The 14,609-nt window shown below is 51.5% G+C and overlaps 1 protein-coding gene across 1 annotated transcript; it reads right to left on the minus strand.

The window, feature by feature from the left end:
- Nucleotides 1-654: 654 nt before the first annotated feature.
- Nucleotides 655-3,931, minus strand: TMEM171 (transmembrane protein 171). Its single transcript, XM_040451033.1, has 2 exons — nucleotides 3,786-3,931; nucleotides 655-1,664 (listed from the first exon to the last, which is right to left on the minus strand). The coding sequence occupies exon 2, from the start codon at nucleotides 1,585-1,587 to the stop codon at nucleotides 901-903; it is 687 nt and encodes a 228-aa protein (XP_040306967.1). The 5' UTR covers nucleotides 1,588-1,664; nucleotides 3,786-3,931; the 3' UTR covers nucleotides 655-900.
- Nucleotides 3,932-14,609: the final 10,678 nt, after the last annotated feature.

A 14,609-nucleotide genomic window follows, 5' to 3' on the forward strand; every position in this document is an offset into this window, starting at 1 on the left:
TGTGCACCACACTCCTTCTCTGCTCCTGTCCCATAATGCTCTTTGCCGAGCCTTGCAGATGTCAAGGCTACGGCTTGAGAGCTTTTCCCTTTCCAAAGCAGGAGACTGAAAAAAGAAAAGAGCGATTGGTGAAACTGAACAGCAGTGGGGTTTTTCATTGGTTGTGTGAAACTGAGGCAAAAGCTACTGATGTTCTGTAGGGGGCCGACTCTGGGAGCTATTCCTCCATCTGTTCTGCAGAACCCAGAGAACTCAGAAGTCCTGGCTGGGCATTCCATGGGGGAAAGAAGTGACAGGTGCGATCACAGTTCAGTTTCATCTGTGCCACTATTTCCAAACTTCACCTCCATCCTGAAGCCACAAATGACACCAAACGAAGAACGACGTGGGAAACCTTGCAGAAAGCTGCCTCAAAACATAGAAGATGGCTGGCCTTGGGACAGACAGGATCCTAGAATGTTAGTGCTGCAAGGAATCTCAGCAATGCAAGGCTCATTTTATAGATATGTAAACTAAGGCCAGAAGAGGTTAAGGACTTCCCAAGGACAGCCAGCCAGTGATAGCCAGGGATGAGATTCTGCATGGCCGGCACAAAGTGCCATGTCACTTGGCAGGTCTCTAACGTGACAGAAGGTTCCCAGGCTCTCCTTAGCAGTTTCTGTCACTTTCCTCTTAATTTGCTCTGTGACCTCAGTCAAGGTCACAACTTAATGTCCCAGTGCTTTTGCTAAATAATAAGGAATTGCTGGGAGGAGATGAGGTGTACAAGGACTCTTCCAGGGCTTAACACAGCAGCAGGACTGTGCACATGTGCGTATGCGTGCACATGTGTGTAAGAGAGAGACACAAAAAAGAGAGACTCTGGGCCAGACCCGAGGGCAGCCTGGTGAAGCCTTGATGCTACAGCCACTGTGCTATGAGCATGCATAGGAATGACAGCCACCTACCTACAGTGACCTGGACAGGCTCTGTGTTCTGGATCTGTCTGTCTTCAGCTTCAGAGGCCTCCTGGCCCACATTCAAGTTGTTTCTCTTCTTAACATGGGCAACCACAAAGAAACACAATCCCATGAGTACAATTAAGGGTCCCATGATCTGCAGGGATAGGAATCCACAGATCTGGGGCTCCACGTCGGCAGTGTCTGTCTCATTCAGGGGTTCCTGTGCCCAGTCGGAGCCACATCCAGGGACCCAGATGCCAAGTATGCTGATGAGCATGCCGCTTGTCAAGAAGAGAAACCCAAAGATGAGGCACTGGGCAAACTGGCGGCTCTCTCCACAGAGGAAGGCTCGGTCGGGGTCCGCCTGACTGCCTCGCAGGTGCCCCTCCCGGAGCTGAAGCCGTGCCCGGGAGCGGGCCAGGATCACAGCCCCGAGCCCAACGGCGGCACAGGCAGGCCCAGCGACCTTCAGCACCATGCTGCAGTCTGGGAAGGTTTTGTATTGGCATGTCTGGAACCCAAAGATGGAGAGCAGGACTCCCACGCACAACAGGATGGCACCAAAGACAAAAAGGAAGAAAATGACCTTGCTGACACTCCTGTCTGGCTGGACCCCATCTGGCTCAGCAGCAGCTACAGGAGACATGGCCAGAAGAGGCCCCTTCCCCAGAACCAGGCAGAATGGATTTCCTTCCCTCCAGTGGTTGGTTGGTTTCAACAGCTCTGAAAATGTAACCAAACACCAAATTAAAGTGGGCACAGGTGTTCCTGACCCGCCCTGGCCATTTCAGAAATCACACTAGGATGAAATCATAGGAACAGAACTTTATGCAAGGGATACACTGGGGAACAATGAGCTGGTTTATGAGTCAGAAGCACCGGCATTCAGAAACTCTTGAATATGTAATTTTATGAAGATACTGAAGAAGAGGAAATGCAATGACCATGCACCTAAGAGTATGTTTAAAAAAACAAAACCCATACAATAAACGTAACTGGGCGTGGCTTTTCCTGTTATGAGTCTTACAAACTCACTTCCCCAGGCAAAAACAAAAACAAAAAACCAAAAAAACAGTGGCAAGTGAGGGAAGAACTACTGGGATTATTTCTGATTTACAGACATCCCACGTTTCATCACAGCTGCTCCGAACATTTCTAAGTCGGTAAATTTTCGTTCAGTAACTAACTTTCCATTTCCTGTTTTCGACTGTGGCAACTTTCCATTCCCAGCCCTTTTCTAAGGCTGTCACATCTCCAGGAGGCCCAAGGTCAGCAGTTTCAATCGAATGGGAAGGCAGTTCAGGAACAGAGTGGATTTGGTGGTTTTTAAGTGAACTGTGTCAAACTTCGTCCCTTGAGTTCTCAAACAGGCACTGAGGCTGCGCCGGCCTGGCTGACCGGGCTGGGATGACCGAGGGGTGTGTGGCACAGCGGGTCAGGCGAGGCCTTGCCTCCCAGGCGTGCAGATGGCCTCTCACTCACCCTCCTCCAAAGTGCCTCTCACTTCCACAAAAAAGGTGTAGGCTCAGTTAAAAATAAGCAGCCAATAAAACCACCAGTTACAGAGCACTAAACAGCAAGAGGACTTGACTTTGGAAGAAGCGGGTCAGTGAAACCAAGCGGGAGAGTGCCTTCCACAAGATTACCAAGCCTCGCGCTTACATTATCCTATATGAAGGGTACCCTATGCCGTTGTGAAAAAGTTGCCTAGTTTACTACGTTGACTTGATCGTCCGTGTAGTTATCTCTTCTTACTCTAATGAGTGGAATATTTTACCAGGACCCTTCAAGTTGAGGCACTGGAAAAAGCAACCTAAACGTGAACACCATTTTTACTTGCTCCAGGAAAGAAAACTTAAAATGCTTTGTGCCATTTGTATCCATGATCACATGAAGGAGATTGAGATTGAGGCTCTAAAGCCAAGGCCATCTTGATAGATCCAAATGAGGCCCAAGGAGGGTCAGCTAATTTAGGTAACGAAAGCAAATAGCTGGTCTTACACTAGGAAGTACTTTTCCAGGAAAATGTGCACTGAAATCAGAAGGAAGTTGGGGCGAGAAGGAAATATTGGCGGGAAATAAGTTTCCATTTTAGACCTAGACAAACTATATTTATGAAGGTGCAATAAGCTGAGACAAACACTTAAAGACAAGGTTGCACTAATTGAAGAAAAAGAAATCTAGATCATGTAATCTCTTTTGCTGGTTCCAGTGATAAGGGTGATTCTCTGTTACAAAGTCCTATCGGGAATTTCTGGTACCTTCAACTCTGAAGCGAGTCACAAGGCTTCAAATGACTTCAGGCAAATTCCCAAATACTAGTAAAGTAAATAGAAGCCTCAACCTGGACTTGTAGCTCTTTTCCATCCATGGACTAGTGGACTAAACACCTGCCATATGTATTAATCCCTCATCCAAAATAGCGTGTGGGTAGTCAGTCTGTCTCGTATACATGCACTCACAAACGGACACAAAGACATCGACACTAACAGAAGAGTAAACCTTTTTTAAATACCAACCTACGTTTAATGTCCCCAAAGCCGAATCCACCTCCCCAACACAATTTTTCAAAGGACATTTCCAAATCATCGGCATCTCACCCAGCCTAAAACTCGGGTGCATCTGGGGATCCAGGCAAGGGCAGCCAGAAGTCTTTTACAGGGAGTAGTTTCGCGGGTTTTAAGGAGCCGGAGCGCAACAACAGCCCCGAGCCGTTCCGCCTGTGGCTCCCACCCTTGCAGGTTTAGCTCGGGATCTCCATCTCGCTCCAAGGCTTGGTCCCAAAAGCGCAGCGCCAGACCCCGCGCGGGAGTGCGGAGAAGCGCGGGGACCCGAGCCGCTTACCTGAAGCTTCGTCGGGCGTGCGCGCTGCCTGCGCCGGGGCGCGTCCCGGGAGCCTGGCCCGGGCCTGGGGGAACGCGCTCTGGGAGGCGGCGCTGGCCGTGGGCACCCGGCTGGGCGCGGCCTCCCTGTGGCGGCCGGCTCCGCACGCTCCCACCTGCGCGTCCGGGCGCGGAGGGCGGGCCGCCACTGTATTTACAGAAGGAGGCGGTGCCAGAGGGGGCGCGGCGGGGTAGGGCCGACTGGCGGGAGCTGGCCGCCGCCGGGTGCTGCCCTTCGGGGCCGGAGACGCGCCCGCTGCGGCAGTGGAGGACGGGGGACGGCCTTGGAGCCCGGGGCGGGCAGATCTGGCCGCTTCTACGCCCGTGACCGTGCGCGCAAGGAATCCAGGAAAAATGGGCACCCCCGCCACTTCGCTGGCCCACAGCCGTGGGAGGTAGGGGGCGGCGAGTTGAGGTTCTCCTCCAGGCTGTCCGAACTGCGCGCTGCGAGATCCAGGCAGCAGGAAGGGAGCCGGTTCCCTTCGGGGTCCCGGGCCCAGAGTTGGGGCAGGGGGAGACGCGGGAAGGGGACTCGCCCGCTGCCCTCTCCGATGTGCTGGTGGCCCAGGCAGGACGGGGCCCTGCGTTCCTGAGGCCACGCTTTCGGCCACGACGCCCGTCTAGGGCTAGTCTACCCAGTGGCGTGTGCCACCCCTGCCCCTCCGGAGACCTTGAAGGGGGGGGGGGTCACTGGAGCAAGTCCCTCGCTGTGAGCTCCCCGACCAGGAAAGGGTTATGGAGACACCAGGTCCCTGAAACTTGCGCTCTATTAGAATGTGAGACAAGGGTCCTCCCTACCTGAGCCATCCAGGCAGGAGCTCCTAGCTCCAGTACTGAAGCAGGCCTTGGGCAGGTCAGCTCTGTCCCTTCCGCCCTCACGCTTATGCTCGTCCACCTTACCACAGAACCCCCTTTTGGGTTCTCGATTGTTAATAGTCGGCCGGAATTAAACTGGTAACTTTCCCTGCCCTTGAACCAGTCCTTTCCTTTCGGGGTGGGTTTGCTAATCCCCATGCTATTTGTAACCTGCCCGACGACACGTGACAGGGACCCAGCCGCGCCAGTTTCCACACCAGAGGTCAGGGCGCTGTGGAAGGTGAATCGAAGGCTCGGCCCAAGTACAGAGGGGAGCCCTGGGGACTTTCCCCAGCTCCATCGCTTCTCCCCACTTCCTGTCCCCTTTGCCTGAAACCCAGTCTGGAGTTAATGCCAGTTGCTTTAAGCTTTTTAAAGTGTGAGCACTCTGCATATCTAATACGGCAAGTTGTTCTCTAGGTCTCACTCTGCTTAGCTGATTTCAAGGCATGAGAAGCAGGGGACAGAGGGAGGCAACGGAAAGGGCGCTTCCCTGGGCTTTGAGTGAGGGACCCCTGGATCGGAGACATGAGGCTTGGGGAGGGAGGCATACTGGCCACGTTCCTGCGTTGGGACTTGCTGGGGACAGTTGTCCCGGTGGCCAGATGTCGCCTTTCCCCCAGCTGGAGTGCCTTGGCCTCTGAGAATCTCTGCCCTGACTGAACATCACTGATTGTCACGGCAGTGCATAATACTGATGACACCACCACCCCTTGTTCTGTGCCAGGCCCTGCATTACCCACTCTACCTGCAGCCTCCACTTGTTTAGTATGTCTCCAGCGCCGCAGAGAAGGCTGGAGCCAAAGAGGATGGGGGGCTAAAAACCGGTCCGTTTTCAGTTGTGGAAACCAAGACTCAAGGGCAAAAATTGACCTCCCCAGCTGGCTCGTGTGGAGCAGGGGCCTGAACCAGATGTTCTGGCTGTTCCTCCTAGGTACACCCGTCACCCAGAGGACACACAGTGCCATGAACTCAGAATGTGGCTTTTTATTACGTGGCTTTTTAATCAGTGTAATAATATAGACACCGTATCCCAAGGACATTGCAGCAATCTGTGTCCCGGGTGGGGATCCTGGTCAAAGTGTCAGGATATTTCCAAGGTAGAGAGGCCTCAAAGTACACCTAGCTAACAAGCAGAGAGCCGGCAGGGGTGATTTCACAACAGCAGTGGACACGGAGCTTTCTAAGAACACAGGCCCTGAATACAGAAAGTGCTCTCCCTACGCAGGCCTGCTAACAGCTCTTTTTTGTACAAGGGGGTTTCCATCTGCTTTCCCCGCTCATGCTTTCCTTGTCCTGTATTGAAACTCAATCTCTGGTCACGTCGTGTGCGGACCTGCGAGGGCCCTGTTGACACAGCTGCCCCCCCCCCCCTCCCGGGTGCCACATGACTGCGGGCTGGCCACACATGACGGACTTGAATGTACTGGCACCAAGGACCATCAGATTAGCCTCCACTTGGGATATATCTGCCGCTTGGACTGTTTGTCTTTTGGAGCCTGTTTGACTAAATTAAAATCCTTAGAAACCGATCAGCACTCAAGTATGAAAGACATGACCACCAGCCTCCAAGGTGCTCGTTTTCGTAGCAGACCTACTTTCAGGAAAGAGGCTGGGTCACCTCCTGCCTGTGTAAAACCAAGTGGCCTTTTGCAGCTTGTGTGGTAGTGAAAAAAGACAAGACCAGACAGACTCCTTAGAAAAATATGCAGAACGAACTATGAAAATGCAAGATGAATCTTGCATTCAGGAAGTGAATCTGGACAGCGAAGACGTGGCATGCGTTCATTCATTCATGTGGCAAATATTTAGTGAGTACTGAGCACATGCCAATAAACAAGACACAAAATCCTTTGCCCTCCTGGAATTTCTATTTTAGTAAGGAGGAGAAAGACAAAAAAAAAAAAAAAAAAAAAAAAAAAAAAAAAAGACACGTATGCTATCCGGAGTATTAGGTGGCAGTAAGTGCTGTGGGGAGTAAGAAATCCCAGGAGGAGGCGGGGGACATTTCGCTTTCGGCAGGGTGGCTGAGGAAGGCGTCTCTGAGAAGGTGACACTGTGGCAGAAACTTGAAGGGAATGGGGAAGTGAGCATAGTGATGATCTATTATTGCCTAACAAATTACCCCAAAACTTAGAAGCTTAAAACAGCAAAGATTTATTACCTCTCACTGTTTCTGAGGGGCTGGAATCTCAGAACAGATGGGGGAGGGTGGTTCTGGCTGGGGATCTCCCATCAGGTTGCGGTCAAGCCATCTGAAGGTGACTGGGGCTGGTGGGTCTGCCTCCAGGGTGGCTCACCCATGGCTCTGGGCAGGAGGCTTCAGTTTCCAACCATGTAGACCTCTGCAGAGAGCTGCCTGATTGTCTTCATGACATGCAAGCTGACGTCCCCTAGACTGCGTGATCCAAGAGAGAGCGAAGCAGGGGGAAGACGCAGTGCATTTCGTGTTGTGGTCTCTAAAGTCCTACACCATCACCTGGCTTTGCGTTGTTCCTTCGAGTTGGGTCAAAGGGAGGGAAATTAGTCTCTACCTCTTGAACATATTATAAAACATATTATAAACATATTATAATATTTATAATTATAACATATTTATAACATATTGTAAAACTATCACAGGGAACAATAGTGATATTTATCACTATTTATAATAGTGATACTATAAAACTATCACAGGGAACAATAGTGATATTTTGGCAAAGGTGGGAAGAACACTTCAGACAAAGGAAAGAGCAGATGCAAAGGCCCTGAGGCAGAAGCAGGCATATTCGAGGAAGAACAAGAGGGAGGCGAAGGTGATGAGGTAAGCAAGGGGATGAGGAATAGGAGAGGAAGTCAGAGAGGAAAGGTGTGAGGTGAAGGGGGGAGGGGCACATGCACCAGATTGCGAAAAGCTTTGTGGTGCTCTGAGTGAGCACCACATGAGAAGTCTTTGGAAGCTTCTTTAGCGGAGTGTGTCATAGTCTGACTTTTTTTTTTTTTTTTAAAGGAAACAGTGGCTTCCAGGTGAGAGTCACGTGAGGTCCTCCTCAGACTCAGCTTCTTTAGCGGAGTGTGTCATAGTCTGACTTTTTTTTTTTTTTTAAAGGAAACAGTGGCTTCCAGGTGAGAGTCACGTGAGGTCCTCCTCAGACTCAGGAAGGGTAGAAGGGAGACATTTAGGAGGCTAATAAAATAACCCAGGAGATAAATGACTGTAGCTTGTGTTTGGAGGTGATAAGGCAATTGGACTCTCTATATGCCAGGAAGAGAGAGTCAACGGGGTTTTCCTTGGACTGGATGTGGGTTTTGACTTTAAGCTTTTGGGCCTGGGGAACCAGAAGGATGGTTCTGGCATTGCCCCAAGATGGGGAAGAATGGGGGCACCTGGGTCGTTCAGTCGGTTGAGTGCCCGCATTCCGTTTAGGTCATGATCTCATGGTTCCTGGGCTTGAGCCCCACGTCGGGCTCTGTGCTGACAGCTCAGAGCCTGGAGCCTTTTCAGATTCTGTGTCTCCCTCTCTCTCTCTGCCCCCACCCTGCCCGTGCTCTGTCTCTCTCAACACTAAATAGCCATAACAAAAAAAGAAAAGAAAGGATGGGAAGAATGAAGGCAGGACCAGTTTGAGAGGGAAGCTTTGGGGCCTGTTAACTTTGAGGTGCCCAGGAGACATCTGAGTGGAGACGTTGAGTAGGCAACTTTCCTGTGCTCTGTCGGGTCTGTTGGGTTAAATCAAGAGGGCTGGGGTCCCTCTCACACGTGCATACGTGGCTACACCCGCCGGGTAGCAATCAGTGCGACTGAGGGCTCCGAGCAGGCACGGAGCCGTGGGCAGTCTGGGGCTGACCGGTGCGGGGGTTCCAGTGTCCCCAGGGGCCGCCGGCAGTCAGCGTGGCCAGGAGGGAGCGCTTTCCGCCAGGGCGGCCACGTCCGCTGCTCGCTGCTCTGTTCCCAGAGCAGTGCCCTGCGGAACCCGTGTCCTCCACTCGCCACCCCCCCCCCCCCACAGGCCACGTGACACTCCCTGGAGCACTGCCCCGCTGAGAAGCAGCTTGGGGCGGGGCCGGCGGTGCAGATTGGCTTCTGGAGCTCAGTATCACGGTTTCGGGATTTACAAGACTGCGGAAGGACAGGGAAGCAGCCAAGTGTGCCACATTCTTGTTTGTCTCTTCTGCCCCACATTAACCTCAGCAGCCCGAAGCATGCTTTTCTCTTTCCCATATCTGACGTTTCTCGGGACTCTGATGGAATTTGCTCTCGAGCGCTTGGTCTCGGGTCCGTATTTCAGGGAGTGCTCCCAGGACAGCTGGCGACACCTCTGAAGCTAGGTGGGTGTCCTACAGCTGCCGACCCCTGCCAAGCTGCCGCGGTCGGGGGAGGCCGAGGCTCCCGGGGCATCTCCTTCCTCTGCGCCCCTGTGTGGGACTTAGAATAGGCCTGACAGGTATACCTGGGTAGGATGGACTGATTTGGCGGGCTTGAGCCGAGGGCTTTTATTTGGCCCCTTAGCTGACCCCCAGTGCAGACTGATCTTTTGCAGAGTCATTTTATTGCCTGGAATGGTTCTGTTGACTTTCACTGGCGATAACAGCTTGGCAGGAGTGCGGCGAGCTGAAGCCAGGGCTCCGGAACTCGAGGGGTTGTTTCGGAGAGAGTGAGTGAGGATTTGCAACGGTCTTGGCCTCCGACTGGCCAGAGAGAGAGGGCACTTCGACAGTGGTGGCAGCCTGCGGGCAGCGGGCTGGAGGACAGACCAACACACTGACAGCAAGAAGTTTCTGGAAATGTGGCCGTTTCCTGGCGCCTTGCCTTGCCTCCATCTAACATCTCGCGCTGACTGGGTGTCAAAGAACAAAGTGTTTCTCTCCAGCATGTAAAAGGGCGTGAGTGGACCACAGTTTAGATCCCGGCTTTGCCACCTAGTAGCTGTGTGACCTTGGGCAGGCAAACAACTTTTCTGTGCCTCAGTGTCCTCGTTTGTAACACGGCAATAAGCAGACCTACCTCAGACGATGTCTTGAAGAATAAATTTCTGGCGAGTGACCGGCCACCAACAGTGTATTTCTGGCTAGTCACCTCATCTTCCATCTGTGCCTCCTTCCTGGCCCATAATTTTCACAAGGCTGATCTGACCAATCCATGGAGAAGGTTAAGGGGTGGATGAGGACGGAGATCAGGAGCTCTCTCTCTCTCTCTCAGAGCAAAATGAATCGTGTCGACTTCTCTCGCGCAATTGCAGTGGTCTGAGCCGCTGCTAACTCAACGATAGCACATTTCCCAGTTATTTCTAGGGGTCCTCAAAGGTATTTATGACATGATTTCAAAAACGACCTGTCCAGATGGCCCCCCTGCGTTGTCTGCCCTGTTGTTCTGCCTCTGCTCCACCACCATCCCCAGCCACCAAAGCTTCTGCAAGGGGCCTTGCCGCTGTTGGTGTCCCCAGAGGGATATGTGGGGACCCATGCAGGCTGCTCCCCCAGCCCGTCGGTGGCCAGGGTCCAGGGTTCTCCCTGCCGTCCTCTCCTGGATCCACCTGTGCATCTCGGGCCCATCACTACACCCTCGGTTTTGGCCCTCCACTTCCTGGTTGCCCCCGATGATTCCAAAGAGGAGTCAGTTCAGCTTACAGTGCTCCAAAAATACAGCCAGGTGAAGTAGATAAGAAAATAAATGAGAAAAGGAAAGGAAAATGAAAGGTTGGGTATATTTCCAAGCTGATTCATACAGCTCGTGGTGATGGATGGTATGGTCTGGTGTGGATGCCAGGATCAGGTGTGGACGCTTGTCTGAGACACGTAGAGATGGCTCTCTGAATGGCTCCACCTAGACTGGGAGCAGGCCACCCGATGGCGGAAGTGGCATCTGTGGAGACCCCAGCCCCCAGCTGGAGCCCCGAGGCAGGGTGCAGCGTCCCCGGTGGTCCCTCACAGTCACACACTCGAACCCTTGGCTTCTCCCATAGCGACTGTGGCCTAAAAACTGAAGCGGTAAGAACCTGAACACCTGAGAGCCGGGCATCTGAGAGATTAAAAGGCAGTTTGGCAGGAAGCCACCTCCTAAGTGCCCCAGATTTTAACAAAAGGCCCCTTGTCACAGCAGCAGAATGCAGGTTAAGGCCAGGGCTTGAGGCGGTGTTGATCCAGAAAGAAGGAAAAGAAAACTGCTCTTTGGGGTTTTTTTCTTGTTAACCTATCTCACAGGCTTATTGAAAGGATGAAATGAATACAGAGAGAAAGACCTGCTGTAATTTAGGCTTGGATGCCATCCCCGAAGAAATAATTTCTCCTAAATAATAATAATCGCTAACTCCCACATAAAACAGACTCTGTTTGTGGTGACGCACACACCTGACTCATTCGCACTTCCTGACAAGCCAATGACATAAGTATTGTTGTTCCCCATTTTACGTGTGCCCAGAGGGGGTGAGCAGCCCCAACCTGAGCTTGCAGGGAAGCGGCAAGGCTGGATTCGAGGCCCCGTGCTTCTTCCCTCTCCTAAGTGAGCCTGAAGCTTGGCCCACGGCATCCTTTTTGATCGCCCACCGGAGGTAGCCGTGGCTCTTTTTCCGTGTCCCTTTTGAGTCACTCAAGGGCAAGCTCACAAACTCCCTTTCATCTTTCAATTCGCCAATGAAATGCCGTTTCCCCAGATAGACCCTCCAATCTAGATCAGCCCCGACTCCCCACACCCCCCCTTGTTATTTTCAGAGCACCTGGTATTTTTTTCATTCAGGGCACTTGTCACAAGCATAGTTTATTATCCCTCTGAGACCACCCATCCCCCACCCTTGGCTGTTTAAACCGCTGTGTCCCCCTCTCCCTTCTTGTCGCTGTCATCTAGGACCTCCCAGACCTCCCAGCGTCCAGCTCAGGTTTTGACCCCTGCTGCTCAGGCCCCTCCCACTTCAAATCCTGCCTCAATCCTGGGCACCTTAAACCTCCCGTGAATGACCCCCGGGGATGTCCAGGCCTCCACGCCCATCCACCTCAGCCCACACCTCCCGCCAGCACCTTTCTAAGCCACGACCTCTGTGGCCGCATGCTGCCGGTGAGAGACACAGCCCCAGAAGCAACCACCGTCTGCATAAATCAGTGTCCCCAAACGGAAGGGTCCTCGGCAACCCAACCCCATTTTGCTCCTAGACTCACTTCACTTTCCGCAAGACTGTGTCAGCAGGTGGCCCACAGCCCAGGGAGCCCTGTCTTCTGCTGTGGCAGTGCCGCTGATGGTCACGATCCCTGCCTGGCCATCATGGTTCTTCAAGGGCAAACAACCCTTGGCCGAGTGTGCCCCATCTACCATGCCCCTGGCTTAGGGTCCCGGGGTTACAGCCTCTTTAATTTGCTCTCAAGGGCCTACCTCTTAAAGCATAATGGCTTCTAGGCCCAGTCAGGCAGCTTTAGGTCTTAGCCTCCTGCTGTGCCAAAGCCAGTTCTCCTGTCGCGGTGACTTCACCCTGACATCGAACCCAAGTCACCATTCTAGGCTCCCCTCTAGAGTGACCTCTTCCGTGAGGGCTCTCGACACTTGTTGCCAAAGGTCTAAGTCAGAACCGCCTTCATCCATCACCAACGTATTGGAGAGGAAAGATAATTTTCCCTCTACTCTTCTGAATTCTCAGCTGAAAACTTTCAATAAGAGACCAATTAACCAGAGACAAACAGAAGCTTACTAACATGAACACCACGTATACCTGGGAGATACGGAAGAATGAGTAACTCCCCAAGGTGACCTAGAATTCAGGCTCAATACCACCCTAATAGGGAAGCAAGATGCCTGATGGCAGCCTCTTGGGGAGAGTAAATGACTTTTAGGAAAGATGAATGAGTCCTTAGAAAAAGAGATGGAAGGTGTAACATTTTATGACAAAGCCTGGGTGTGGTATCAGCTTCTGTGTCACCTTCCAGCCTGCTTTCCTGTGGCAAGAGTTGACCTTCCCTGGTTGATGAGACCCCCAGGGAGGAGATTTGTGACAATGGGGTTCCTTTTGGAGAACTTGTCTTCAGGCAGACAAAGGGGGGTCAGAGGAAGGCTCTCTGCGTTTGCTGTTTTTCAAGTGCCTACAGCTCAAACGGTTTGCCAACGTGCCACATTTTGGGGTGTCGTATTCTTTTACCCTTCAAAGGCTTAAAATACAGTCGGTAAAAGAGCCAGAGAGTACGTAGTTTAGGCTTGTAGGACATTTGGTCTCGACTGCACCTGCTCATCTCCACTGTCATAGCGGGAAGGCAGCCTTGGACACAGATAATATGTAAACAAATGAGTGTCACTATGTTCCCATAAAACTTTACTTATGGGGGCGCCTGGGTGGCGCAGTCGGTTAAGCCTCCGACTTCAGCCAGGTCACGATCTCGCGGTCCGTGAGTTCGAGCCCCGCGTCAGGCTCTGGGCTGATGGCTCAGAGCCTGGAGCCTGTTTCCGATTCTGTGTCTCCCTCTCTCTCTGCCCCTCCCCCGCTCACACTCTGTCTCTCTGTCTCTCAAAAATAAATAAACATAAAAAAAATAAATAAATAAACATTAAAAAAAACAAACAAAAAAAAAAACAAACTTTACTTACGGACACTAAACTTGAATGTCATACAGTTTTCATGTGTCACAAAGTATTCTTTAAAAATTTTTTCAACAGTTTAAAGCATAAAAATCAGGGGTGCCTGGGTGGCTCAGTCAGTTGAGCATCTGACTTTTGATTTTCGCTCAGGTCATGATCCCAAAGTCATGGAATTGAGCCCCGAGTCAGGCTCCACACTGAACATGGAGTCTGCTTAAGATTCTCTCTCTCTCTCTCTCTCTCTCTCTCTCTCTCCCCCCCCCCCCCCCCCCCCCCCCCCCCGCGGGGCTGCCGGCGCCCCCGGGGGGGGAAAAAAAAAAAAAAAAAAGGTTAAAAAACCATGCGTAGTTCATGAGCCACACAAAAATAGGAGGCAGCCATATTTGTCCTGTGGGCTGTAGTTTGCTTATCCTGTGCCAAGGTGTTGACCCTGTCCTACTTTCTCTGAGCGTGCCCAGTTAACCTGGACAAGGGTAATGCTGAGATGGATCTAAGCAGGAGGCTTCCTGATGGCTCTGAGTTCAGGCCGTCTTACCCCAGGTGCCATGACTGGATGTTGTCACCTTTCCCAGTCGATGGTCCATTGGGGTCACAAGGGGCCTTTTTATATGTAGTTGAAATTCTTTTCCTCTGAACCACCCTCTCAACACTTTTTTGCACCACAACTCCCTCCCCCAAACTCTGTCAGATTCAAGTTAGAGCTATTATTTCTAGTAATAGTTTGCTTGTGTACTTAATGATTACCCGTATTTCTAATATATTCATATCTGATCAATTAGTGCTAATAATAATTGTGCTGATAGTCCAATCCAAAATCATTTTAATTCTTACGGTTATAGGAAACGAAAAACAGTTACATATGTGTATATTTTCTTGCAAAGCAAAATGTATGTATCTCAGAGAAATAATATGGTTAATAAATGCTCTTGCATAAAAACATTACACTAGGGATAAAATTCTCTGGGGGGAGGTATACAGATTTAAAATTTTAACATAAAATTATGTAAAATGTATTAACATTTTTAAAAAGCTGGCTAATTTTGGGGCTGCCTGGGTGGCTCATTCGGTTAAGTGTCTGAATTTGGCTCAGGCCATGATCCCATGGCTGTGAATTCCAGCCCTGCATCGGGTTCTGTGCTGACAGCTCAGAACCTGGAGCCTGCTTCGGATTCTGTGTCTCCCTCTCTCTCTGCCCCTCCCCCACTTATGCTCTGTCTCTCTCTCTCTCAAAAATAAAGAAACATTAAAAAGAAATTTTTTTGGGGGGGGGGCGCCTGGGTGGCTCAGTCGGTTAAGCGTCCGACTTCAGCTCAGGTCACGATCTCGTGGTCCGTGGGTTCGTGCCCCGTGTCGGGCTCTGGGCTGATGGCTCAGAGCCTGGAGCCTGCTTCCGATTCT

Source organism: Herpailurus yagouaroundi, unplaced genomic scaffold (assembly GCF_014898765.1).
Source record: "Herpailurus yagouaroundi ecotype Mexico unplaced genomic scaffold, PumYag 29, whole genome shotgun sequence".
In the NCBI taxonomy this organism is placed as follows: Eukaryota; Metazoa; Chordata; class Mammalia; order Carnivora; family Felidae; genus Herpailurus; species Herpailurus yagouaroundi.